Below are 27989 nucleotides of genomic sequence, written 5' to 3' on the forward strand. Positions count from 1 at the left end.
CCTCTCCGCTCCGCAGGACTCGCGTTTGGGAATTAACTTGGCTTTACAGCACGCGCCGCTGCAGGGAAAACGTGAGAACCGCGCTCCGTTCGAGGGGCGTTGGAGAGCACGGCACGGCTGTATTGGGTGTGTATTTATACAGGGATTAATTAATGTGGCTCTCGTGTGTTCATAATTCATGCACTCTAAAATGAATAGAGGAAGCTATCTGTAGAAATGCAAAATATTTGCTTATCTCTTGAAAAAACACGAGTTTGGAGACTGTGTCGTGTTTCCAAACTGTACTGAGGAGTCCTGCCGCCTTCCCAGGAAGTTTGCTTTCGCTGCTGCTCCGCTTTTGTTGTCCTTGGTGGGAATTTGTTTTTGAGAGTGATCACGATTAAAATATGAAAACAGAGATAGGGTCAAATAATCACAGGAAACATTTTGACAGAGAAAACACTAAACATTCAGCTGTGTCTGTAAACAGCGGATATTTGTTCAAACCCGTCGGACTGGCCAGCATTAACCGTTCGGGCTGGCACTGTGGAAGGCAGGTGGGCGCCAGGGCCGCCGCAGGCCGCGGCCTCGCCGTCGCCCCGCAGCACCCACGTTGCCAGGCGCCGGGGGCCCGGGGGCCGCTGCCGGGGAGAGCGGCCCGGCCCAGCCGCGGCTCCCCGACCGGGCGTCGCCTCGCGGCGCGGAGGATTCCCTGGCGGCCGCGCTGAGCTCGGGGAGGCGGCGGAGGGAACCGCCGCGCCGTTGACTAGGGCAGAGGAAAAGGGACAAACGGGGCGCCCGGCTAGCTCAGTCGGTAGAGCATGGGACTCTTAATCCCAGGGTCGTGGGTTCGAGCCCCACGTTGGGCGTGTGCTTTTTCTTTTTTTCCTTCCCTTTTGTTCTTTTCTTCCCCATCCCGCTTCTCCCAGCCACGCAACAGCGATTCCGATGAAGCCCATGACAACCCGACTGAGAAAGGGCTGCACCCGGGGTCGGAGGAGGGCCTGCAAGCGGCGTGCGCCCCGCGGAGCAAGCGCGCCAGCCGGCGGGACCGCCCCGCCCCTCCCCGCCCCGCCCCTCCCCGCACTACAAGTCCCAGCGTGCCGCGGGGTGCGTGTGTGTATGGCGGGGAGGCGGCATCGCGCATGCGCGGCGCGGAGGGGCTGGGGCCGGCCGCGCGTAATGCGGCGGAGGTGGTGAGGCCCCCGTGGGGAGGGGGCGGGAGGAGGGAGAGGCACTTATAAATGGCGCCCAAGCAGGACCCCAAGCCCAAATTCCAGGAGGGTGAGTGCGGGCGGGGGGGTTGGGTGCGCCTGGGGCTGGGGGTGAAGGCGGGGGGGGGGCGTGAGGGGGCGGCGAGGCCTGAGGAGAGGAGAGGGGCGGGGGGGGGGGCAGCGGGCCAGCATGGCGGGGGGCAGCTCCCGGCTTAGAAAAGCCCCCGTGTTTAGTCGCTCTGCTGCGGGCTGTTCCCCTGATTGGGGAGGGGGGCTGGAGCGGTTAACGAAAGGGCGCTGCTGTTTGGGGGGGTTAGCCCGGGCCGGGGGGGCGGCGCTGGGAGGCCCCAGTGCGTCCGTGACACCTGTAACCGAGCGCGGCCTCGCCCCGGGGTGGCACCTGACAGGCCGCCGAAGGACCGTGCGGCCTGGCGGGGCGGGCGCAGCCCGTGCGGGGGGCAGGGAGCAGGCCCTCTTCTGTAGTGAAGCGGAGGATAATGTCAGGGTGCTCCATTTTATGGCGCTCGTGGCTCTGAGGCAGGCTGTCGCGAAGGCCTTCAGCTAGGCCATGCTTGGGCTCCTGTTTTTCTTGTTCTCCAGAAAAGAGGATAATTTGGTTTTAGCTTTCACTTCTCAGACTGTACAATATGAGAATGGGGAAAAAAAATCCTCTAGTCTTTGTCTCCCTGTTTCTCATCTTTCCTCCCTGTAAGACTCAGGACTTTCTTCCTCCCTGTTATTCTAAATACACTTCATTTTCTTGTGGGTGTGGACATTAATTGGCATTAATATGGCCGAAATCTCCTAGGTCCTTCAGGGCTTTTCAGCTTCTTGACTTTGAGACATGCTTATTATTTACCCTTCTTTGCAAGGGAGCTCAGCAGTCCTTGTGTAGGAGGAGTCACGGGGGCAGCATTTGGACTACAGAGTTGGCAGTTGTGGTGGAATTTATATTTACACCAAAGCACAAGATATTTTTAGGTGAATAAAGGTTAGGATTTTGCTCTTTGAGACTTTGATTTTGCTTGTATTTTGATTTAAATAGTGGTGGCCTTTGATATAGGTAAATGGAAATGCTGGGTAATGATAAATGAAAACTTATTTCCCTCTTCCTTCTCTGCCTGTCCCTCACTCTGTCTTCTAAGCCGGATGTTCCTCAAGACTGTGATTTATCTTTAAAAGCACTGCTTGCAAAAGAATGGTTGGAACTTGGCTATTCTCTGTAGCTCAAACAACACTGGAATTGTACATTATCTCGAACATGTTCAATCATGCATCAGCATTCAGTGCCACACTTTAGTACCCATGGTGTAGTCACTAGTATTAACCTGCAGCAATACTCAAGATTTTGTTGCATGATTCACATTATAATGATTCCATTAATGTGACACTGAGTGAACTGTAGAAACTAAAACTTCAGTAGAATTTCAGAGAGAAAGTGTGTTCATAACTATAGGAATACAAGCAAAATTTAACTTCTGAACTAAATTTAAGTGATAAACTTAAATCTTGTTTTCAAATATAAATGTGTCTGTAGTCTCAACTGTAACATTAAAAGGGAGAAAAGTCCCATGAATAAACAGTTTCCTGCAGACTTAAAAACTTAAGTGCTGTTATTGTGGCCCCTCACAGCATGATAAACAAGGGGAAAAAAAAACTGTAGATTTTTTTTCAATAAATATACCACTAATAGTGGTAAGTAAGCTTAGAAGTTACTTGTATTGGTGTTTTCACAGAGCAGTGGGTGAGGAGGAGACTGCACTTATTGTAAAAAGCTGTGAGAGCCTGAAAAATCTAAATGTCAAACTGGAAGGACTGGTGGTACTTAAATACTTCACAGTTGGTTTGTTTTATGTGGACGTGAGGGAATGATATCAGCATATGCATAACTATGAATTAAGGATTTTAGGTACTTCAGGTGTTCTGCATCTTACTGACTTTTTTTAAAGCAAATACAAAATGTATTAAGAGGTTTTTCTCAGATGTCAAATTAAACTTTTGAGTTGCTTGAGGTAGGTCCCCCCCCCCCCCCCCCCTTCTGAGGATGCCAATGAGATTTCTGTGTTTTCTGGCCTGTTCTTAATACAGCACCCAGCTAGCCCACCCCTTTGAAATCAGTGGGAAGACTTAGCTGGTAGTTGAATGAAGTCTTTGGCGTACAGAGTAAAAAGAAAAAAAGATTCTTGTTTCCATAAATACTCTACGTGAGAAACAGTTGGTGGCGTAGGCAGTTCAATTCTGACTTCCATAAACTTTTCCTAATGTGGAATCTTTGACAAGGTGGCGAGTCCAGAAGACTTTCCCATCCAGAGCCTTATTTATGTTTGAGCAGCTCGAGCTGGCCAGATTCCAGCGTGGAGCCTAGGGACAGCATTAGCATGCAGCAGAGGTGCTCGGTGTAGCTTGGCATTCAGGAGCGCCAACAGAGCGTGTTCAGGTATTTTCTATCAGCTATTTTAGCTGAAGAACTGTTCTATTACCAGTACTGTCTTTGGGATAATGGAATACACAGGGAGTTTCACTGTAGTGCTGTGAGTGCGTAGGAAAGAAATGGTCTGTAGATTCAGAGAGGAAGAAGCTTTGCATGTGTCTGTATTAAGCTGAGAATGAGGAAGAGCCAGTTTGGGGTTTTTCTGGCTTTGTGACAGTCTTTGTAAAAACAAGATTCATGCTATATTTAAAAATAAATTTTAAAAAACTTGGTAATTTTGAAGGTCTTACATAGAAAGACCTTGTGTAATAATTACAGTAAATAGATGTGTTATTCAGTAGCATTAGCAAACCAGATGAAGTGTGATAATAATAATGTAACTGATTGTTTGCCCTGAACTTACTTCTATAAAAATATCCAAAAGCTTCTTTGTGAAAATACTGAAGTTATCTAAGTAGTTATTCTGTGAGCAACTTTCTAGGCAGATGTGTAGAAATACAGATTTATTATTATGATGATTTTAAAAGTTGAGAGAGAGATTCTTGGCAGTGTTTTGGCAGGTATTATGTTCTTGGACTTGCTTTACTATGAATATTTCTTCCAATTTTATGGAGAGCATGCGATCCTACGGATTAGATATTAATGAAATCTTAAAATGTCATTTGTTTCTTCTGCTCAGTGTAGGAGTGGAATGATTAATTTACAGTTGCATTTTTAATCTGAGGTTTGGATGTGTTAGCTGAAATTCAGTTGTAGCTGTGCTGGTTGAGGAAGCTAGTGCCCTATCTGCTTATCTCACCAGCTCACAGTCTTGTCAGTGAAATGCTGTGTGAGAATGCTCCCTAATGCTCCCTGATTTTTTTTGCTTCAAACAAAATCAGATGGTTTGTCAACATCTCCTTATCTGTGTAACGTCGTTGTCTTTTCCAGAACTGTATTTTTTGAGTGCATGCAGTAACTTCCCTATCCCAACTGCTCAAAAAGCCTTTGAAGATGCTCAGCTTCTGCAGCTGTTTGCAGAGTGATTGACTGTTCAGAGTCTATATGGTGAAGAACCTCTTTAAAATTGAGTAATGTGCATGTAGAGTAAAAACAGACAAATAAAGCCAGAATGGTACTTGTTTCAAGAGGGGACAGAGTTAGTGATGCTTGGTTGAGGGATATTGCATGCTGCTGGTTGTGTTTTCACTTGAATATGCAGAAGTGGGTGTTGCAGAGCAGAGTAAAACTTACAATAGAGGATACTTCTAGACTGGGGTATTAGGCTGGTGGCCTATGAAGTGGTTGTGACCTACCTTAGTCATGCCTGAGCTGCTCGCAAGAAGGAAGGCATTTAGGACCCTCTGTAACTGATGATATAGCCTGCTACTTGTGGGCCTCCTTCCCACCCCTGTTCGGGGAGTAAGTATCTGCATAAGCATGTGCTTCTAACTGTGACACTGCTGTTCTGCCTTGTGCGTCCTGGAAATGGTGGCAAAAGCTGGATGTGTGCTACGTCCTGGAGTATGTTATATATTATGCAGCTTGCCTCTCTGAAAATGTGAGGTACAGCAGCTTTCAAGGAGGAAACATCTGTACTCGGATATCCTGTGTTAAATAAATCCAACTTCCCACAGCATAACTGCACAATAAGACCTTCTAGCTGTTGGGAAGAATCAGACTGAAGAACTGTCTCTTCCTACTTGAATGATGTCTTCCTACTTAAAACTACAACTCCTCTGCCATTGCACAAACCAGGCACTCTTCTGTCCCTGAAGTGGGGTTGGGGAAATAATGTCTCTTTTTTCTTTTTCTTCTTCTGACTTCATTGAGCTAGAAACACCAGGTATTGTACTTCCTCCAGGAAAAGGAGTGCCAATCACATAATTGCTTTCATTTATGTCAGAAATTTATGATACAGAGGTGACATCTCTTATTCCTGTTCTGAATCAAAGTGCAATGTTTCGGAGACTTAAGAATCCCTCAGCTACAGTAAGACCTCTTTTACCTGCTTACTGCTTCAGTACTGAGGCTGAAGTAGTCCATTTGTGCAGAGCCAGCATGCTTTGGTATCTGCATCTGAAATTCAAGGCTGCAAAGGAGTTATCTGTGCCAGCCTCGAAACAGGATGCAAGAGTGTCTATAACTTGAATTGGCAGTGGCCAGAAGTATGGGCAGGCATATACGTTTTGGTGCCAGTCGTCTCCTGCAGAATGCTGGCTACATAGGCATTTCTTTCTGAAACACCAGTCTGCTGCTGAAATCAGTATTTGCCTTTGAATTGCTTTCTAGGTTGATGTTGGATTGATTGTGTCTTTTACTGGAGTTACTAATCTTCTATCTCCTAATGTTGTATTTGATAACATGCACTTTTTCAGTGACACATTGGTATTGTTCTGAGATGGTTATCTGCAACTTTCTTTCAGGTGAACGAGTGCTTTGTTTTCATGGACCTCTCCTTTATGAAGCAAAGGTATGTGTGGTTGCTTATTGCTGCAGAAGGTACTGACTGTTCCTCAAGAAAGTAAAGAATTGTACTAAGTTTATTTGCTGTGCCTTGCCTAGATGGGATTCAGGATTGAAGTTAGAATAAAGGAAAACCTGATCATGCTTTAAAACGTTTTTAAACCCCATAGTTCTGTGTTTTCTATAGAAGAGTGTTTTTTTTTTTTTTTTTTTTAAAGTGATACTGTACAGCTGTTCTGGTAAACGGCTGAAGGCCAGATCTTGTGTTAACATCTGTAATACACCTGGGGTCCCAGAACACTGAAAGGTGTTCATGCCTATAAGACTTGGTGCTGTGCTAATGCATGAACTTTTAAGTTAACTGTAGTTTGAGCTTTCTCAGATATGTAGATGGCTGAGTAAAATCAGTGGTCTTCAAATGGAACAAAACTGTAGAAGATATTGCTGGATTAAACTGACGAAGTAGGTAGTGTTCTCAGTTCTGGCTCCAACCTGAGAAATAATGCATTACATATTTGTGACTTGGAGAAGTTTACTTACTGCTTTACATGCAGATCTCTGTTGCTACACACTTCGATTATGTGCTTTTTCTTACGGGCCTTAACCAGCTATCACTGCAGTGCCATCTATTTTCCTGAAGGTATAGCTCCTAATTTGACTGGTTGTTTCCTCTTCCTCTGAAACTAAAAAGAGGCTGTTTGTAGCCTTGTGGATTAGAAGACTTGCAGAAATTTCTGGGACACTCTGCTTTAAGCTATCTTGAAAACTGATACTTAAATTCTTTGTTTTTAATGTTAGTAAATATTAAGTGATGTGACAATGTCAGAGAGTGGAAGTAGAGAGAAAATAGAAATATTTGGTGTCTCTTCCTATGCCACTGGGAAGCAGTCATTCTAATGTTGCAAGTAGTGTCCAGAGCATTTCTGTTGTAGATGTCCAAGACATGTCTGTATCTCCTTGAGATTTGACAGGGAAGGGAGTAGTCCAAAAACATATTTCAATTTTAATAATTCTAACCTGTTTCTCTTGCTCTAGCACTAGAGGGCAAGTTAGCTGCACATGTATGTTTGGATTGATACCTTCTGCCAGTGCCTGTCTGGTTGCTGGCGCAGGGAGGAGAATAGTTTTTTTGTGAAAGCCAATTTTGGGTATCGGCAGTCCTACCTCGTTGGTTGAGTAGAACAGCCCAAGAGCTGCTAGAGCCATGTGCTTTTCCATGCTGTGTTGTAATGTGCCCCTCCATTGTGCAAGGGGGGGCTGAATGTTGTGAGAGCTGGCTCTGCCAGCTTGATGCCAGCAGGGATTTTCTGTGTGGCAAGGGAGCTTTTGGCTGGCTGTTTATATAGAGAACCCAGACTGTTCTGGGCTTCTGAAGTGGCAGGAGGAACTGGATTTTAATTTTAAAAAGTTACCCTCTAGGTTGTAGTAATAATATCCTTGGCTTTATTGCTGTTTGTTTGATCTGCTCTTATTCTGTTATTCTTGATATGTAACATATTTCAGTCCTTATGATCATATCCTTAGCTTGCCATAGCAAGACGATCAGAGAAGCAGTTGTCTTTCCGTCAGAGTAGATGAGAAATTACTATCTCTTACTTGACATGCAGTAACTGTTCGTGCATCTCTGTACAATGCAAAGTTAAAGCAGGTTCACTTAAGGTACTGCTAGCCTGCAGCCTAGGGTTGATATCTCTAACTGCTCTATAGTGACTGGAAGTGCTCATCTGATTATCCATTAATGCTCTCTTTGGTGAAAAGATGCATTCAGGCAGGAAAGTATTGTGGTACAGAAAAACTTTAATCTTAACTTCCTACCTGTGTGTGTTCCTCAAAACAAGTAGAGGTGACTTAAGTGCATAGTCTATCTTTCGCTGGTCTGGATAACTCCAGGATTATAGTGAGCTAGGTAGTCAAAATGAGCCACAGGGTTAAGAGGTCCTTGATCCTGGCTGCAAGTCTAGGTGAGACCAAATTTGATTTCCATGTGTGGCGTTAAGATCAATCCTGGAATATGATTTCTTTTTTCTCTACTCTGTTCACAGTTAAGTGGTGTGGGGTTTTTTGTTTATTTTTGTTGCTGGGTTTTTTGCTTGTGGGGAGGGTGCAGGAAGGAGACACTAAAATGCTCCCTGGTCTCAGGAAAATGTTGTACAGAGGAAGACTCTGGCATCTCAGAAATACTTAGAGGTGACTCAAGTAGCATGGCAAGAAAATAGCAGGTAATATTTCTGTGAATTGTTTTGAGAATAATCAGGGATTAGAAACTGAAGCCAGAGAGGGTGGTTCTTTGTGTTTCTAACAGTGGAAGTAATAAACTGGAGAATGTTGTCAAATGGTAGCCAAGAGTGGCTTCTTTGTCTCAATGTCTCCAGAACAAGTCTTGATGCCTTTCTGAGTGAGGTTCCTTGCCCAAGACCAAGGTGGTGGATTTAACTTCACATGGCTAAGAAGTTCAGGGATGTGTGGTGGGCACAAAGATAAATTAGTTAGGGTTATGTAATATCTGTTCTGGGCTGTGCTCTTGCAGGAAGAGGCATGTCTCTAGTCATGTGTTTTATGTAGATGTAGTAGCATGAACATTTACGTGCTAGGCTGTCTGCAGGTGTAGGAAGAAGTTCTGTTGTTACCTGGATAGCATGTGCTGTTGTTCAGGCATCTGAACGTCTTCCTCTCACGTAAGTTGAGACAGTGTCTTGTAGGCTGCCATCCGGACCATGCTAGAATATATTGAAAGTTTCTAGGAGGGACACTTCTGAATCTGATTGGTGTTATGGACTGGTTGGAGCAAGTGTGTGTGTGTCCCTTCTGTTTAACAGTCTTGCCTTAATCTCCATATCAGGAACTTACTGTCTTCATAGGAAAGTCTTCTCATAGAAATAACTTTTTTTATATTCCTCATATATACATTCTTAACCTAGAAAAAGCCCTTACTGCAACTTTTCCAACTGAATATAATGCCCTGTCTGTGACTATAGAAATCCATATTATTTATTTTACTTTTGAAGACTCCTCTACTTCAGCCAGCCTACCTGTCTGTGAGGTAGGGGCCTGCATGTGAACAAGCTCTCTAGTGAATGGCTTTTGGCTAACTTTGGGGTAGTTAAGTGACTGCTTGTTTACTGTTCTGGTCATCCTCAGGGGCTTTTGATCCTTCTTATGAAGGTATCCCTTTGTGTAGCTGAGTCTTTTGTTTGCCAAGCCCTTCCGAACCTGTAAATAGGTAGTAACTGATGTTAGAGAACTTTCTGCTGTGAGATTGCTGCCCAGTATTTCAATGGCTTGCATGGAAATCTGCATGTTTAGACTGTGAAAGCTCAAAAACCAAAAATCATGCAGAAGTCTTTTTGTTCTCATTGATACTGACTGAGCTTTTTTCTCTGTTCCAGTGTGTAAAGGTTGCCATAAAGGACAAACAAGTGAAATACTTTATCCATTACAGTGGTTGGAATAAAAAGTAAGTATTACATAAAATGAAGGCAATACTTCATTTTTCTTTACAGATTGTCAGTTTTGAATGCTAGCTTAATGGATTAGCACTACCAAGTATGTATCATTAGAAGATTATTTCTGAAATTGACTTATTTAAGTGATTTTTATACTTAAGCCAATGATTTGTAGTAACAGAGTAAACATTGCTCAACTAACTGTTTCCTTCAGAGCTTTGGTTGTATAGACCAACTAGCTTAAGGTGTCAGTCGACTAACTGGAATGCTTTATAGCAGCTTTCTAATTCTATTTGTTCAGGTTGGGAAATAGTTACTGTAATTCCTTTCTTACAGAAGTATTTAGTACAAATATTTTCTTATGTGTTGGTAGGAGAGGCAATCCCTGCTGAAGTGGAGCAAAACTGTCCACTACTCAGAAGTGGTGTCCTTTACTCTTATAGCCAAACTTTGCTACCAAAAGTGGCATAAAGGTATGGAGTAGCATGCCTTAGTGGAGGCTGCACTCGGAATGGGAGAGGCAATCTGAGTCCTTCACATGAGCAGGCTTAGCCTGTATTTCAGTTCTTGCCTCCCATGCTAAGGTAAAGCTAGAGATATTTTTCCCCCTTCTACAAAAATAATAGGACTATCACATTTGCATAGCTGACTTCTCATTTGAGTTTTATTCTGTAACTGGGTTATGAATTTAGGAAGCTTTTTTCCCTTAGAGATTAAAAACTTTAGCTCTTTGGACTCCAAGTCTCTTTCAGAGAGCGTTTTTCTGAATTTTGTTTCATCCCAATGCTGCAGACTCTTGAGTGAGGACTAATACCGTGATCTTGCTGATTTGACTAAAAGCTGAACTTCAAGTTTTGATACCTAATTTTTTTTAAACTTATCCCCCACAAAATGGGCAGATAAGTGTCTTATGCTAAACACTAACAGTTACAGGGAGTGTCACTGATTCTTAAGCTGGCTGCTGTATATTGATGAGGCAGCATAAAGTTGATGCTTCATCTTCTTGTTTATCTCTGGTGGTGGAGGGTGCCATAAGCAATGTTATGACTCCTGCTTCTTTTTTTGCTTGCGCTGTCTGTTTTTTCTTTTTTCTCTCCCCCTCCCCCCCCTTCAAGCTTCTAATTAACTACATTAAAAGTGGCATTGCTACAAGATCTGGACAGCTGGGACTGTATGTCTCTTTAATTTTGGTTTCTATAATTGCAGTCCTCTTGTACATTACTTTTTAATTGCTTCTTAATTTTTTTGCAAATATCAACAGTTAGGATACCAAAAAATAGCTTCTTCACCATTCACTATAATATGTGCGGCACAGTTGTACTTTTTTTCTTTTTGGAAGGTGTCCCACAGCTGTATTACAGGAGTAAGATAAGTGGCTAAGATACCTGACCAAAGCACTATCCTAAAACTGTAGCTTTAGAACATGTACAGCTGGGTGTGTGTTTCTCTAACACTTGGATACTAAGCTTGCCTTGTCTTAAGGATCTCGAAGACCTTGTACTCCATTAGTAGTATTATTCTTGCCATGCTGGTGTTTAAGACTGGCAGTTCTTGCCATGAAATAAAAATGACGTGGAACTCTTCACATATGGAGCTTTAGCTTGCACGCTTTAGAATAACTTGGCCACTTTTAATGTGTTTATTTATTTATTTGAAATAATTTGTCAGATTGCTCAGTGATTATCCACTCTTTGACAAAGTGGAATTCTTACTCATAATGGCAATTTCCCCAACACCTGTTCTCTTAAATCGTTCACTTCAGATTCTTCAAATATTCATGCCATCTTGGTTTCCTTCACAGACAGAAATCAGAGCTCTTCTTCTTACAGTAAGATCTTATTGCTGAATTTGTTAACCTATAAAATGTTGGAATAGATAAAGGAAACTCGCTTCATAATATAGTTATGGCTACAGATGTCCCGTAATTTAGTAAGTGTAGCTTTTTTTTTTTCTTCTGAGATGCTTTTAAATTAAAGCCAACCCCCTCGTCCCCAAATTACCCATCCTTCAAGTTTGGGAAACTCTTCAGAAATGACTGAGGGTTATACTTCCCTAGAAAAACTGCTACAGCTTCAGTCAGTGGGGAATGCATTTGATAATTTACTTTTTTCAATTGTGCCAGTCCATAACTTGTCACAAAAGCAGAGTTCAGTCTCAAATTCTGTGAAGCTTTTAATTGACTGTTGGGAATAGAATCCAATTATGTAGTGTTTTTGAATGATGATTTGATTTTTCAGCTGGGATGAATGGGTTCCAGAAAGCAGAGTGCTCAAATACGTGGATACCAATTTGCAGAAACAAAAAGAACTTCAAAAGGCCAATCAGTAAGTATTTTTGTTAAAAGTCCTTGTTAGTGAAGTCATCTTTTTTTCCTGTAGAGCTTCAATCCAATAATTGTACTATCAAGGGAAGTTAGTGAGTTTAAAAAAAACAAAGTCTTCAGGAGGTATGTTAGTCTAATCTTTTTTTTTTTCTTGAGATGCTTTGACATATAAGATGTACTGATATCTTTGCCCTTTGGCAGTTGAAACTAAGTAGCAGCTCAGTCTCTATTAAAGCAGTGACTTTAGGTTTTGTGGAAGAGTGGATTGATGAAACTGAGGGGGACAGCCTGACTAATTACAAGTACATTCTTTAATGTGGAAATTAGATGATTAAAGTAAGTGATCCTCATGCAGTTTGCTTAAAATATACTGTGAAGTAGTAAGAATCTTTTCAGACAGCTTTGGGATGCCTACAAATACTTTGATCCCTATGAATGCTATGGGGGTGGGAGGGAGGGGAGATAAAAATGTTTTCATCTAGAATGTTTTATGTTTTTGTGAAGCGGTTAGCGTGCTGCTTCCTGATGATTCAGAATAACAAAGATGGTGGGAGGGGGAGAAATGAGTGTTTATACTGCTGTTTGTTATATGAAAAAGCATAAATCTTTTCTCTATTGAGTTGAATTTCTTCCTGCTTGTGACCAGTGCTGTCTTCCTTGGCTGTTTTCCTAAAACCATTTACTGAAAGTTCTCTAAATGTTTTGCATAATCTGTTACCCTTTCAGGAAAACAAGCTTTGTTTCTCATTAAAATCTTACTGCCAAATTTATTTTTTAAAGGGAACAATATGCAGAGGGAAAGATGAGAGGTGCTGCTCCAGGCAAGAAGACATCTGGTCTGCAGCAGAAAAATGTTGAAGTGTAAGAAGCTTTTTATTTAAAAAACAAAAAAATGAACTATTGCTTGTCAATTTTACTCTTGATCTGTAAATAGTAATTTTCTTATAATGGCTCCACAGGCTAAACTGATTACCCCTGACATACCCCCATACAGAGATTGTGCTGCTTCTGTATATGTCTGAAAGGCTTTTGTTGAAGTATTTTATTAAAACAGCCTTCTTAGTTTGTACAGTGTTTAATACTGAATCAAGGTACTGAGTAGGCACTTAACACTTGCAGTTCTTTTCCTTTGCATGCTATTCCTCTTAAATTAGTGATCCGACACTCAAATGTGGTTAGTCCTCATAAGATTTGTGCATCTTGGTGAAATCAGTTTTTGTACAGAATGCTAGAATTTCCTAAACTGCACAAACACTGATTGGGGTGGGGGGGAGGGAAATCTTTAAAATGCCTTGCCTTCTTCCTACTGTACAACTGTTAAAACTACATTTAGGGAACCTGTAATATTTTGCTGTTTCTAATAAAACTAAACCCGTATGCTGTTAAAAATGGTTTTGCATCTTAAGAGACCAGAAGCAAGCTCAGACATCTATCAGAAAAAATATTTTCAGAAAGTAACTGTCAGATTTCCTCCATTCCATCCTTTTGTTTTTCAGAATAGCTTGTTTGGCCTTATGTTTAGATTCTCATACAGTCAGTATAGCTCTACTGCTTTGCTCAATGTGCCATGAAACTTTTCTGTCTGCGAAAATACTTAATTTACTTCATTATGAAGATGTTCATTACTAATGTGATATTTTGGATCCTTTGAACTCTTAACTTCCCTTATAATTCTGGTGTTCATGAGGAAACTGCTGAATTGATACCACTTCATAAGAAGAGGCATTTGGCTTCAGCCTCAGAATTCATGTCTCATTTATGGGCAACTTCTGTTACAAAACATGTATCAGTGACTCGAAGAGTACCGTGGCAGTGGGTAAAGTTGCTTTTTTGCTCTAGATCCTGTGACTTGAATGCAGATTTCACTTTGGACTTGGTCAAAGCCTGCCCTAGGTTGTAAATTGCCTCTTGGACTTTGGACTGGGGAGTGAGACGGATCTGGTCATAATGCTATCTGCCCGTGTGGTCTGTTGTTACAGATGCCGAGATGCCTTAACCACTTCGGTTTGGTGTGGTGTGTAACCACATCATGGCTCGGAAAGGACCTCTGGCAGGGATCCTTTTATCTTCATTTGAAGAAAAAAAAAAAAGCCTCCTTAGACAGTTCCTAATAGATGTCATTAAAATCCAATTTAAACAGATCTAAGTTATGATCATTACTAATGGGGCTACTTAAGGGGCTGTTGTACCTGATTCTTCTTGCATTTTAGTCAGTAGGAGCAGAATTAATTTCATGTGTAACCTTGACACACGTACTTATGACTCAAATGTAAATGCTATATTTTAGTGACCCTATAATTTGCATTATAGTGAACATCCCCATAGTAACTTTAGGCCTAGGTTCCAAATACTATTAACTTTAGTCATCTTGGTAGTTCAAACTGAATGCTGTGGGATGAGTCTTATTCCTTCCAGCTGAGTGAATGCTAAAGGTTAACTTGCACTAGAAAAGCAATGGAATTCAAAGTTGGCTTAATCCCCTCAACCACGCCTAATAACATTGCATCCAAGGTAGATCAACACAGCAAAAATGACTTCACTGTGAACCTCTGTTTAACTGCGAAGCTTGAAAGCATGTTACCAGGTCTGTCTTTACTCTCTGGTTGAAACCCACTGGGGGAAGGGAATGGCTTTGCTTTTTGCTGTCATCACTACTGTAAGCATGGGTGACTGTTTCCAGCATAGCAGATCAGGTAATAAATTAACTCACTGAAACTTCTGTTTCACATTGATTGGAAAAATTAATTCCTTGATGATGGATTATTAGAGCAGTAAAGGGGAAGAAGGAAATAATACTGTTGCTAGAATAGTAGTCTTGCATTATGAAAAACATCTATAAACAGGGTCCTGTATGCTTGTTGCACTGATCTTGCTCCTAGTCTCTAGCCATTACCAGCATCCAATGCATCCTTCTAAATTAGACCTGTGCTTCCTCCGACAAAGTCTCCCTATTCTTCTTCCTTATCTGGAGGCTGAGGGAGAGGAAATACTTTGACTTACCCTAGCAGTGATGCAGGGTTGTGCGAGACTGATATATTATTGACTGACCTACTGCTTCTCACATCCTGCTTACAGCTAAAGGCAAGATGGCTTCCGAAAACTGAAAATCTCAAAATGCAGTTCTAAAATAAGACTTCTGGATTGCTCTCGTTATAAATCTCAACTGCTACTTAAAGTACATGAAGTACAGTTGGTGGGGAGGGGGAGAAGTTGATCAAGCAACTCTTCTAAAAGGGTAACACTGTCAACCTATTTAGGCCTCAAAATTTACCTTTTGTAGCATTCTTGGAGGACTGAACAAAGGGAAAGATAACTTATTTTTTGAAACTTTTTCTTCAGACAGCCAAACAATAATGGAAAGAAAATAACAATGTAAGCACAATTTATCCTCCAGGAATGTTCAATAAGACTATAATATGTTGCTAAAAAGGTAAATTTTTGAACCTTAAATAGATTCTCTTAAAGGCTAAACACTAGGTCTGACATTCTTTCCTTAACTCAACCCCCATTGTGCCTAGATTTTTCAGACGAGATGGAGCGCATACTGTTTGCTGTTTGGAGACCCCTACAATATCGACGCGGTGAGTTAAGGATGGATTGTCAAACCAGGATTTTCATCCTGAAATCCAAACCTCCTTGCTTTTGTAGATTTCTTTTAGAGACTCTTAAAGTCTTCAGTTGTAATGATGTAAGCTTTGGTAGCAATTCAGGTAACAACTCTAAGTACTGCAGTATATCCTTTTTTCTTTCTTTCTTTTTTTTTTTTTCTTCTTTTAAAGACAGTCTGGACTAGCAGTTTTAGTCTCTCTGAAGTGCATACGTTTTCAATTGGGAAAGTATATGATATGAGTAGTCAAATGCATTCGGTATATCCGCTGTTTAAAAAGAAGTGGAGAACAACTGACTTTAGATTTTTGAAACTGGATAGTTCTAGAAGATTACAGTTGGTCTGCATGCTTGCTGTAGTGTTGAGTCCTGCTTCTACTGAAATCAGTAATAAACTGCACTGTGTTCTGTAAGTTTTGAGAGCTAGGCTTCTATGATATAGTTTTACAAATGTGAGAATTGATCTTATTCCTTAATGTGCTGTATTTTCACCATTGACTTAAGTAGATTCAAAATACTGCTTCTGTAAGCTGCAGCAACTTGTCAAAAATGCTTTTAAGACTATTCATAAGCAATGTTTAATCAAATAGAAAAATGCATGGAATGAAAGTTGTATACATTTTGATTTGAGATTATTCATCTTACAATATTTAGAAAATATATCATAGAAAAAGTTTGTTTATAGCAGCTTTCCAAAAATTGAATACAACACTGCAGATACTGTTTTTTCCAGACTGCATTTTCTGCAGCACAAGTGAATTCCAGCTTTTAAGATTTGATGCTGTCTTTGGCAGGCCTGATTATTATTCACTGATTTTTGAAAAGTTAATCATAAGAGCAAGCCAGTGCTTGGAAAATAAGAAAGGCAATCTAGGCTATTACTGAGTGAAGATACAGTACTGAATAATGAATTTGAGAATGTCTGTGTTATGTTTTTTTTATGATACATTTGCAAGCAATCTCATCAGAGATGTTGTCAAAACAACTGTCAACTTAAACATAGAAGTTATAGTCCTTTCTTCTAACAGGCTTGTTCTTAATCTGAACATACCACTCAAGCCTGTGTTCCTGCTGCATGTCTCCTGTGGCATCTTCTGCTATCTTTGACACAGCTAGTAGCTCTCACACAGGCTACTTGGTCCTCTAAATGTCGAGCAGCATACGAACACCGCCCGCATGCCAGTTGTCTTGGACCACAAGAGCTCTAGAATGGCTCAAGCCAGAGGTCTCCTTGACCTGTTTTGCTGCCTGGTGTCCGGTAACACGTGCTTAGAGGTGACAGTCAAATGAGGCAAGTCTAGAACACTGTTCTCCCAATATAACCTGTCTCTAGCAGTCTGCAGTTAAGGGATGTCAGAGCTGCAGGCTCCATCCCTGTGGTGGGTTTAATAGGTCTGTCTTATGTTATATTGTCTAGTAACTTCTGAACCATTTGAACTCCTGGCAACCAGTGTTCTGTGGCAGCGAGTTCCTAATTTGAATTCAGTGCTGTGTTGAGGAGAGAACGGAAGAGGATGACTTCTCCAGTCGTCTTAATGTCTGTTGCTTGTTTTTATTTCTTTTGTCTATTTCTTATATCTTGAGAAACAGTGATTAGTCCTTTCAGATTCACTTTTTCTCTCTACCACATTTCCTCCTTGTTGCCTGGTTGTTAGCTTGAGAAAGAGCCCTTGTCTCTTGGTTACTTCTGGTATAGAAGTCACTACTACACTATTAACTATTCTTGTTCTTATTGCCTGTCCTTTAAGGTCAGGTGGCCTGGCTGTGCACAAGAGACATACATTTATATAATCCTGATTTTTCCTTTTGTCTTTATCCTTTTGCTAATAATGTTAAATGTCTTAATTGTATTTTGATAGGAGTGCTTTGTTCTCTCACAGCTGACTTGGTGACTAAGCTGTTTGAGCAGTAATGGCTGATTTAAGGCTCTTTCAGCTTATGTATTTTTCCCACATTTTTCATTTGCCTTTTTTAACTAGCCACCTGGTATTAGGACAGACTTTATGATTCCATACACCTTAGGTTTGACTGTCCTGTTACAATATCAGTAAATGGCATCTCACTAATCTCCTTTTTCTGGTACTTAAGAATATACTGAACTCAAATGCCTGAGATGCAAGTGGTAGCCCACCTTCGTTCTATGCTGTTTGTACCCTAACCAGTCGTATTGTAGGGAGGTTCTAATTGACTTGCAAGTTCCTTTAGAAGATGCTTGGATTTGGTGTAAGTTAAATACTTGTTGTCTACAACATTTTTATCTCCATATCAGGGACTCCCAACTGTTGTGGAATAAGTAAGTCTTCCAAAGTCTTGGCTTTTCTTTTGATCTCATCTTTGTCTGTGTCTAGTTCTATTTAAGCAATTTATTTTTCTACTGACAGTTCTTTAGACATGTCTCCTAAGACCCTCTGTTTTAGAACTTTAAGAAGAATTATTAGTAATTCTCTTGTGCAAAAAATGCTGTTGTCTTGAGGTAGTATTTCCACACACAGCCCACATAGTGTAAGATTTTTTTGACGGTTACTTGATTATCTTTCTTCTGATGGATGTCTGGGGAAAGGCTGAGTGTAGTCTTTCAGTATGTCTTTTGCTGTGGCATCCTCTTTACCCTCATTTACCGTTTAGTCCTGAACACAGTCCTGGTTTGGATATTGGGTGTGGAAACCCAGTATTATATTCCTGTGGCACGAACTGCTTCCTTAGTTTCCCTCTGGATCTGTTGCCTTTGGTGCATAGCACTTCATTGTAGTGAGCTATTCTATAAGCTGTAATCTTGTGTTCATTTCCTATTGATTATCATCTTTCTACAGAATTTCAGAAGCTTATTGTGTTGATATCTTTATTTGTTTTTGGCTTTCTAATTCAGTTTTGACCCCTAATACTTGCATATTCTTGGTCTAGCTGCCTGTTCTTGTTCTGCTGAAACAAAACCCTGCAATGAATGCTGGCTTAACTTCTTACCAGAATTCTGATCACTTCTCTTCAAGGAGGAGGCAGCAGTGTCTGACCACAGTGGGATGCATCCTTTAATGCTGACCTGTGGGACCTTTAGTACCTTTCAGCTCTCAGTTCAGTCTTAAAAACTCTTGCACAGAAGTTTCCTTGAAAATTCCGTGCTCCTTCTCCTGTTTGGTTCCATTGTTTGTCAGTTCCCAGTGAAAAGCACCAGTCAGTAGGGAAATACGTAGATGAGGAGAGCAGCTGGGTTGCACTGTCTTGTATAAAGGGAGGACTGCCAAAGTTTTGTACTGCTGTGACTATGCTCTAGGGCTTCTTGTTCCTGATGTAGGCATGAAATGGCACATGCAGGTGTTTTAACCTCAACTGACAAACAGGTAAAACTTATCTAGGAGAAGACTTACGTTCCCTTTTGTCCAAGTGGGATTTGCTGTCATTGTGAGGCACATGTGGTGTTTCTCAGGTGTATGTCTCAAAATGAGTCTGATTAATAGGATTTAGTTATCTACAATGTGCTGCTCATTTCAGGCTCCAACTTCTGTCAAGTAGTGCTCTCTACCACCTGTCACATACATGCTGCACCTTTCTCATGGATAGATCAAGTACATTGCATGCTTAAGTTACTATACGCAACAGCAGCATTTCATCTTGCACAGCTGCTTTAACCTAGTGAATAATAGTGTTCCAGACAGTCTGCTGTACGGGCTACACTTAAAAAAAATCTGCCTAATGCTAATGTTTTATCTCTAACCTGAGCTCTTTCTCTGTTCCCTAACTCAGATTTATGTTTTAAACTTTGCAAACAGGTGGCTGCTTTGACTTGAAGCAGAGGCATATCACTTGAAATATAAGGAATGAGGTGGGAGAGCACAAGCAACTGCCTAGAATGGATTATGCTATACTTTGTACTTCAGTATCTGAGATGTGTGTTACTGTCTTACTTGCAGTAGTTCTTAAAGTACTTTGTATTGTCTGTCTATTCCAGTTCTCTAGGACTCTATTCCTAGCCTAATGCTCTAACGTTATTTTTATCTTGTGATTTTAATCCTGAAAAGAACTCCCTGTTCCCACTTGTTTACTCTAGGTTGGAAGGAAGCACTCTCTTCAGTACACGAGCCTGTTATCAATGACTTAACTTGGCGACTGTTGCCTCTTCCTGGAGAGAGATGATCCACTGCTTTATTTTGCCCACAGTTCCATTTAAGCCTAATGCTTGTTTGTGACTTTAAGCTTAAAAGAATGCCTTACTTCTCCTGTCCTTGGACCTTTCTAGAAACTGCTACTACTACAACACCACCTCCTGACTCAGCTAAACCTAATTCAAAGGCTGAATGCAAATGTCATCTGACATAGTGGTGAATTTCCAAAGGAATAATCTTGGTAAAAAGTCTTATCCATGCAATCTGGAAACATATGCTTTTTCTCTGTAAAGAATATGACACACTGAAATTTTTTTGAGAGGTTTAACTGGACTTCTGTTCATAGTGAGCAAATAAGAACATGACTAATAGTACTCTTATTTTCAGAAAACTAGAATTAATATTGGTTAGCAAACATACAAAGTTCAGATAACCTAACAAAAATGTCTGTTAGTTTTATTTTGTCTTTGATATTCTTGACCTCTCTGAATATAATATTTTTACATAGCGTGCATTGTATTTTAGGTGTCTCTGAAATTTTTAGAAGTCAGTGTCTTGGAATACCTCTTCATTTGGAATAAAAATAAGGGTTAAGGATAGTGAATTTAGAGCAGTCTAAGGAAGTATGTAGATTAGAAACATTAAGTGTTTAGAGAAAACCACTTGGAGGAGAAACATTAGAAACATTTGGAACAGTACTGAATAGTGTTGTTCCTAGTAAGCAGCAATTAGGTATAACTGTGATCTTCCCTTAGCATTCCCGGTGCAATCATAGACAGCCCATGCAGCTTCATGCATCTAATTCTTACAGTGGTATTTAAATCATCCTCTGCTCTTGCAGTCATAAAACTGAATGTTTTCCAGTGTTTGACTGCAAGTGATTTCAGTTGTCTGAGACTAACCTGATAATTCCCCTGCGTTTCTCTTTTCTTGTATCATAGTCTGCTTTCTAAGCAATCCTTGAAATACTGAAATAAACCACCTATAATTTAGTGTAGTTTTCCAAGAGTGCTTGAAAAGTATGAAAAGTGTCTGCAGACATTACTTACATAAATGTCAGTCAGTACTGTTATTAAATACTAGTGTTTCTGACCTGTCATCTTTTGGGTTCCTGTAGGTTTTATTATGCATCATAAGTTTACTGAATCCCAAAAAACTGATGAATATTACCCTATTACATGGAAAAATCTTGAAGTTTCATAGCTGTGCTGACAGATCTTCTCTGGTGCTTCTCCTTTCATTTGTGATTATCTCAACATTCCACAGGCCACTCGATATTTGATTGTTGCTATGAACTTACTGGACAACTTTGACTCTCTACTTTCAGTTTTCTAAGTAGTGCTATATTTATTTTTTTGCAATAATTTGTGTTCTTCTTGCAGGAAAACAAAAAAGAACAAACAGAAAAGTAAGTATGTCTTTATTTTATATATAAAAGTGGATACCTTTAGTGAAGGATTCTTAGTTGGGGCAAGATATTAAATCTGCCTCAGCAAGTCTGCTGTCACCTTGTGTTCCTTTTGGTCTTTGGCCTTCCTCTTGCTCATGGGGAATAAATACTTTGCTGGTTTGTATGCAAACTGTTTGTTGCAGTCTGAAGACTTGGATGTCTTGCAAATTGAAAGCAGTGGTATTTCCATAAGTCTGTTCAAATAATTTTATTAGTCAAACTTGCATTTCCTTATTGAGAAGGAGATGTGACATTACTACAAGACTGAGTTGCTGCTTCCAAAAATTCTGTAATGCATTACATATTCTTTGGAAGATATTTAGCCCAAAAAAAGTTTTCAGATAAGTGTAAATATATCTGCTTAAACTGTCACAAATGTGTGAGACTTCCAGAAGACAAGTAACAACGCTTAAAATAAACAAAAACAAACAAAAAAAACACCTGAGAGAAACCTGAATCTTGCTTCTAAATCTTTCTTTTTCTTTTTACTGATGCTTCTTACTGTCTTACCAGATTTCTTATGCAGTATAATGTCTGGGGTTTTTTTGTACAGCTCCTGGAATTGGAGAAGGGAGCAGTACCAGTGAGACTCCCCAGCCTCCTAGGAAGAAGAGGGCTCGAGTAGATCCAACAGTTGAAAGCGTATGTATTTCTGACTCTTACAGGACTTCTGACAGAAAGCGGGAAGGTTGTTTTGTACAGAAGTATAAACATCAATATTGTCCTATAGCACAGCAGTGTGAAATGTTACAACTTTGCAAAACTAAGGCTCCCAAATGGCCTTGGAAAGTCTAAGCTGTATCCCTGTTCCTTGTGGAGCCTACAGGAATTCTTGTACTCAGTTCAGTGGTGTATTTCAGTTGTGGAAGCAAGGCATATGGGTGACTCTTCGCTTGGGCAATTATCTGAAGGTAATTAGTCTGACTTCTTTTTTTCAGGAAGAAACATTTATGAACAGGGTTGAAGTAAAGGTGAAAATTCCAGAAGAGCTGAAACCATGGCTTGTAGATGACTGGGACTTGATCACCAGGCAAAAGCAGGTAATTTTTTTGCTTTTTAGACAAAGGCAAACTGTCCTTATATAGACAAGGACAGTAAAACTGGAGTTTCATATCCTCTTGAAGTGCAATGTAGCAAAATATCTTGTAGAGTTGACACAATCAAGTAATCCTGGTGGCTTGCTTGACTGAATTCTGGTTCCAGCTGGACTTTTACAGAGGTCACTTGTGAGCAGGACTGCACGTAAACTTGTGGAAGAGATTCTTGCATCTCATTTAGTCTAATCAGGCAGAAGTTAAAACATCAGTAAACTCTGAACTTGTATGACCTCTAAGTGTGGTGTTACCCTAAGCATGTTTAGTCTGTTATGCTTCGAACACTTTACTTGGCTGGTAGAGAACTGGTCCGTAGGAACATCTCATGCGATGCATATTTTACCTCAGCTCCTTCCTGTCCTGAAACTTTGTTTAAAAACTTAGCAGTGAGTGGGATGTAAAGTATCTAAAGTTGTATTATACCTGTGACAGACAACTGTCTCTTAGGGTAGTGATTTTTAACTCTTCTGCCAGGTTGGATCAATACAAATTGAATGATATGTTAATTTTACCTAAATTAAACCTTGTTTTTCACTTTAAAAGTAAATATATTCTCATGGCCTTAAAACTTGCTAAAGAATCTTGACTTGTTCCCTGTGTGAAACCAGTTACTGAAATTGGCAAGAAGCATGCGGAGTAATAGCAATGCTGAAAATTGCTTAGTAGGCTGCAATCGCATGCTCTAACTGATTGCTACTCTGAGGTCTGCCTTCATTCTAACAGTCCCAAACAGGCAAAACTTCTTGTTTTCAAGTCTTACGTGGATAGGGCTGACTTCTTGATGAATACAAATCTTAGACGTGCATTTGCAGTAAAGGTGATTAAGCACTAATGTGTTACATGCACTGCAGTTCTAGGGATTTGATTGTTTTCTGAATGTCTTCAGACTGTAAAGCTCTTGTACAAGGCAAGTTGGTCAGTGAACTGGGGGCCATGACTCAAAACAGTATGTGGATTCACTGCACCACTCAGCCTTGCAGCATATGATTTACCTGGTGTCTGTGGATACAGATGTTTTATGTATGATATTAAAGATAGAAGTTGATCCTTGGTGAATCATGGTTGGGAATATGGTGTCTTCAGTTCTGGAGGCTCTACTATAACTGACACTCTGTAGGCTGTGTGCAGGCATTGAAATTCCCAACAGGTGTCTGTCAGGCTTAATTCCTACGCAGTGGTGGTATTAGCAGGTGCCTAATTGTGGACATAAGAAGCAGAGGAGGCAGACACAAGAACAGGCAAAACTTTTGTCGTTGCTTATATAACCACTGTGTGTGGACAGGGCTGTACCGCATGTGTGTGTATTGCTGCATACCTTTGACTGTTGGGGCGACTGACAGTTTGTCATCACGTTGCTGTTGAGTAGCACAAACCTTAAATGGAAATGAGTATGTAGGTGCCATTATGGTTTTTTGGTATGTCACAAATAAAGCAGTTGGGTGTTCCTTTAATAACATCTTAATTCTATTTTAGAAATGTCCTTATGTATGTCAGGTTAAAGTTAACATGCAGATGGAAATGTCTGCATAAACTAGGCAATTTGGTATTTGTTCAACTTTGCTTCTTTCATAGCTCTTTTATCTTCCTGCCAAGAAGAATGTTGACTCCATTTTAGAGGATTATGCAAACTATAAGAAATCACGAGGAAACACCGATAACAAGTAAGTGGTAGTCATTTCAAACCTTAAATATGTATTTTCTGTTATTTGATTTGTGCTTCACAGAAAACTTAAAAATGTATTTCTTAAATAGATCCCAACTCTATGTCCACCGTAATGTTGAAGACTGAGGTGGTTAAAGAGTTCACAAGTCTTTGAGGAGATGATTTGTAAATGCAGTTTTGCTCTCTGGAATTTATCACTTCTTTTTTTTCCCCTCAAGCCTTTTCTGTAAAGGAAACTGACAGGAGCAAAGTGAATACTTCATCCACTTCATTCTAGCTCAGGTTTACTGCACTGGGCAAATGAATTCAGTGCTAGGTATAAGCTGAACAAACTATCAAGAAAGCAACCTAGCAGTTGGGCAAAAGTGTTACGGTGTTACGGTATAGGTAGACTATCTCATGCAAGTAGAGTGGTGAGGAAGAGAGGTAGAAGATGAGTTTACCTAGTACCTCACATAGGAGGAGTCAAAGGAGGCACAGCTACCTCTTTTGAGGTGATAGCTTCCAAGATTCTTATTTGTAATTACCCCAGGGGTCAAGCCCTGACAACAAACAAGACACTCTTATTCTTAAGTGAAGCTTTCCCGTTTTAAAGGGGCAGGAACTAGAAATGTGAAGTTATTTTCTTTCATTCAAGTGGAAGCATAATATTGACTTGTATTTCATGTAATTGCCCTAATGTCTGTGTTCTAAACTTGGCTGCAGGACAGAGTGAGGGTTGTACTTCTCAGGTGTGCAGTGTGATGGCTTATACAGAAGATTAACTTCTATACAGTTATTATTCAATCAGTTGTGAAGTTGGAGGCCTGCAGCAAATGGAATTGAGATATGGTTAGAAAGGGTCAGTTTTCTGAAAATCTGGTGGCTACCCCTTCCCATTGAGCAGAAGGTCAGTCTGATTACTTAAAGTGATATTACACTTTTTAACTGATGCGAGTTGGGATTAACTTTGTTAAAAATAGAAGAGCTGGTAAGTATCCTTAAAGAAATTAGCTTAACTCTTAAAGCACTATATTCAAAGCAGTGGTGAATAAGTATTTCTCTAGGTGAAAAGAGGGGTAAAAGCAAGGCTGCTTTTGGTTTGTGTAAGTTCTCACTGAGTTCAGAACAGTTCATTTTAAACGGAAGTCTTGAAATGCATCCTTCCCTACAGTCATATGTTTTAAGGCTTCCAGTCAACTTTCTCTGAAAAGTCCTGAGATCTTTATGACTTTTGAGGGACTGAACAAATGAGCTCTAATCTTGTGTCTGTCCAGTCATTAGAACAAGACTGAAGCTTGTTCTAAAGAAAGCTTGTTCTGAAGCATTTCCTTTGTTTATCAGGGAGTATGCTGTTAATGAAGTTGTGGCTGGAATTAAAGAATACTTCAATGTAATGCTGGGTACTCAACTACTGTACAAATTTGAGAGGCCCCAATATGCTGAAATTTTAGCAGATCACCCGGATGCTCCTATGTCTCAAGTTTATGGTGCCCCGCATCTACTGAGGTTATTTGGTGAGTATGACATCTACAAACCGAAGGGGAACAGTTAAAGGTATTTAAAAGCTTACTTTTCCTATACTTTCTCAGTATGTCTGAACTGCAGAAATTTGAAAAGTAACTTTGAAATCAGTGTTTTCATTCTTTCCTTGCCCCATATGCCTGAAATGGTCAGTGTGATTCATGATTTTAGCATAGAAATGACTTTCAATAGCCCGTCTACTTTAGGTAACCTTATATATGCTGGAATAGATTTCTAGGCTTTTTATATACCCTAGGATAAAGTTTAGACTTTACTGAAATACTTGTTACAGTTAAAAACAACAGCTTTAAGAAGTACTACTTCTCTTTTTTAGTACGAATTGGAGCTATGCTTGCTTACACACCTCTTGATGAGAAAAGTCTGGCTTTGCTGTTAAACTACTTACATGACTTCTTAAAGTAAGTACAATAACCCTGCTTACCGAACTTCTTCTGCTTGCTGAAAGATTTAAAAGTAACGTGTGGCCTGTATTCACTGAAGACAATTGTACACGTATGTTATGCCTGTAAGTGGTATCTTCACTGAAGCTTAAAGTTTGATTAAAACTCTGATGTAGAGTAACATATGAATAGGATTGTTTTAACTTCTCTCCAGTATGCTGAGGTTATTGCCAGTTAAGCGTGTGTGTTTACATACCTATTAGTCTGTGTGCTTAAACTGTGAATGTCTGCTTCTTGTTTCCAAATGAGTGTTGAAGCATTCACTTGTCACCTGTTTTTAATAACTACTATAATTATAACACAACAGTTACTCAACAATTAACCAACTGTTAAAGAGTGATAAACTGCTATTATTTCTGGGGCAGACTCACTGGTAGCTTTGGTTCTCTGCACTATGCTGCTGTGTTGCTGTGGACACTTTATTACAAGTTTAGGATGAAATTTTCATCCTAAATAGTAATTTAAGATTTAAATGTGAAATGCGTATTTTTTAAAAAAAAAAATCTGGCATTTGATTTCAGACAGGTAGTGAAATATAATCTCATGACTGCTCTAAGGAACTATGGAGTCACTTGCTGCTTAGTTCATCTTTGTTTCCTGAATGGGAGGTTCTAAAATGGAACAGAATAGATTTAAGTTCAGTGTCATACCTGTGCTCCATATATACGTGTGCCATGTATATGTACAAGCGTGACTTTGGTACCTTTCACATACCCCTACAGCACTGGAGGAGCTTAGCATTATGCTTCTGGGATAAAAAATATGGATAAGTGGGAACAGGTGGGTGGTGTGAAACTGTTCAGCTATGCCAACTCGCTGCATCAGCGTGCAGCTCTTTGCTTTTGCTATGCTGATAGCTGCTCTTCGTCATCTTGTACTAAAGCTGTAAGCTTCCATTTGTGATTGTCATGGAAAGAAGAAATGTTCTATGTCTATGTTCATATGCTCTATGTATTAATGGCATATAACGCTTAACCTCTGGCTAGCACCCTTAGCTGGTCATTGCTGATACTCCTCTAGTTATCATTCATTTAGCAATTTAAGCTCCACATTTGTTCAAATGGAACTGCATGATGTCCCATTTCTCCTGCCCCTTTCTGAGTATATCAGAATATCAGTATATCAGTAATATCAGTAGTAGATTGATTATTGGTACAGCAGCTGGCTGAACCTGAAATGTAAATTGTTTCACCCTGTTAGTCTTAACCTTCTTGTGCTCACTTGGAGCCGGATTTGCTTGACAAAAGTGTGTTTGGAATAGACTTCGGCATGAGTTGTCAAATCTTGAATTGCTTTGGATAGCTGACTTTTTTCTAATAGCTGTTAGATTTGTAACTCTTGAAATCATGTTTTATGAGCTCAGTGAACACTTCAGTCATGGGATGTTAAACAACAGACTTTTGGCAAAAAGGTGTTTTAATCTTTTTTTAATATCTTTTGTAGGTATTTGGCAAAGAATGCCTCCGCATTGTTTAGCGCCAGCGACTACGAAGTAGCGCCTCCCGAGTATCATCGGAAAGCAGTATAATACTATGCTGCTTTATAATGAAGTGATGATTGGATCCTTGTAATAATACTGTCCACTTCTACATCTTGTTCTTCACCCTCCTATTGCACATGTTCTATTGCACAGACTATGTAAACATAAAGTGAATAAAGTTGTGTGTTTAAAATGGAACTGGCATTTGTAAGTTCTGAAGACTTTCTTGCTCTGAAATGGAAGCTTGGAGCTTAATGGGAGCTCTTCGGTGTTTCTGGCTTGCTACTGTTTTTTTGCCTCAGTGGAATGTAGAAAAAAACGCAGTTATGATATTTCATTGTATGAACTCTCTAGTACTTGTGGGTCTGGTTTGACATTAAGACTTGCCTACCTAATCTGCTTTATTGCTTAGTTATAACAAACCTAGACTCTCAGACCCAGGGGGTTGTGATCACCTAGTGCTGATGCTATTAATTAGTCTGACTTTCAAACCCATTTACTTTCTTGGTGTTGGAAGTAAAATGTTTGGTCGATAAATGTATGTTTTTATTTAGCTAGTTGAAGGACCGTGACTTTTTTTTATATTCTAACAATAGGAAAATACATTATCATATCTTAGTGCCCTGGAAATGTTGGTCTTTCACAGTCGTTTTTCAAATCTTCAAATAAACTTTTTTAATTTCAAATGTTGTTTGTAATGCTTTGTATTTATGAGTCGCAGTATTTTATGACAGTGTCTTTTCAAGTATGGTCTATGAGTGTATTAAGTTTCATATAAAGTTCTGCAGTATTAACCTGGA

General features: G+C 40.0%; 1 protein-coding gene and 1 non-coding gene across 6 annotated transcripts; both read left to right on the plus strand.

Moving 5' to 3' along the window:
* Positions 1-775: 775 nt before the first annotated feature.
* TRNAK-CUU (transfer RNA lysine (anticodon CUU)) lies at positions 776-848 on the plus strand. The gene has a single exon. It is a non-coding gene; the product is annotated as a tRNA-Lys (tRNA).
* A 237-nt stretch (positions 849-1085) lies between these two features.
* On the plus strand, positions 1086-27875 carry MORF4L1 (mortality factor 4 like 1). Of its 5 annotated transcripts, none has more exons than XM_064517810.1 (14): positions 1086-1263; positions 6030-6076; positions 9456-9523; positions 11275-11340; positions 11750-11836; positions 12616-12696; positions 15354-15416; positions 20921-20946; positions 21542-21630; positions 21927-22028; positions 23655-23743; positions 25069-25241; positions 25583-25667; positions 27153-27875. In XM_064517810.1, the coding sequence occupies exons 1-14, from the start codon at positions 1224-1226 to the stop codon at positions 27235-27237; spliced, it is 1101 nt and encodes a 366-aa protein (XP_064373880.1). In that variant the 5' UTR covers positions 1086-1223; the 3' UTR covers positions 27238-27875. The 5 variants fall into 5 exon arrangements, with proteins under 5 accessions (XP_064373880.1, XP_064373882.1, XP_064373881.1 ...); XM_064517811.1 differs by having other exon boundaries at positions 1087-1263; positions 11314-11340; XM_064517812.1 differs by lacking the exon at positions 15354-15416.
* Positions 27876-27989: the final 114 nt, after the last annotated feature.

The sequence above is a fragment of the Dromaius novaehollandiae genome, chromosome 10 (genome assembly GCF_036370855.1).
Source record: "Dromaius novaehollandiae isolate bDroNov1 chromosome 10, bDroNov1.hap1, whole genome shotgun sequence".
In the NCBI taxonomy this organism is placed as follows: Eukaryota; Metazoa; Chordata; class Aves; order Casuariiformes; family Dromaiidae; genus Dromaius; species Dromaius novaehollandiae.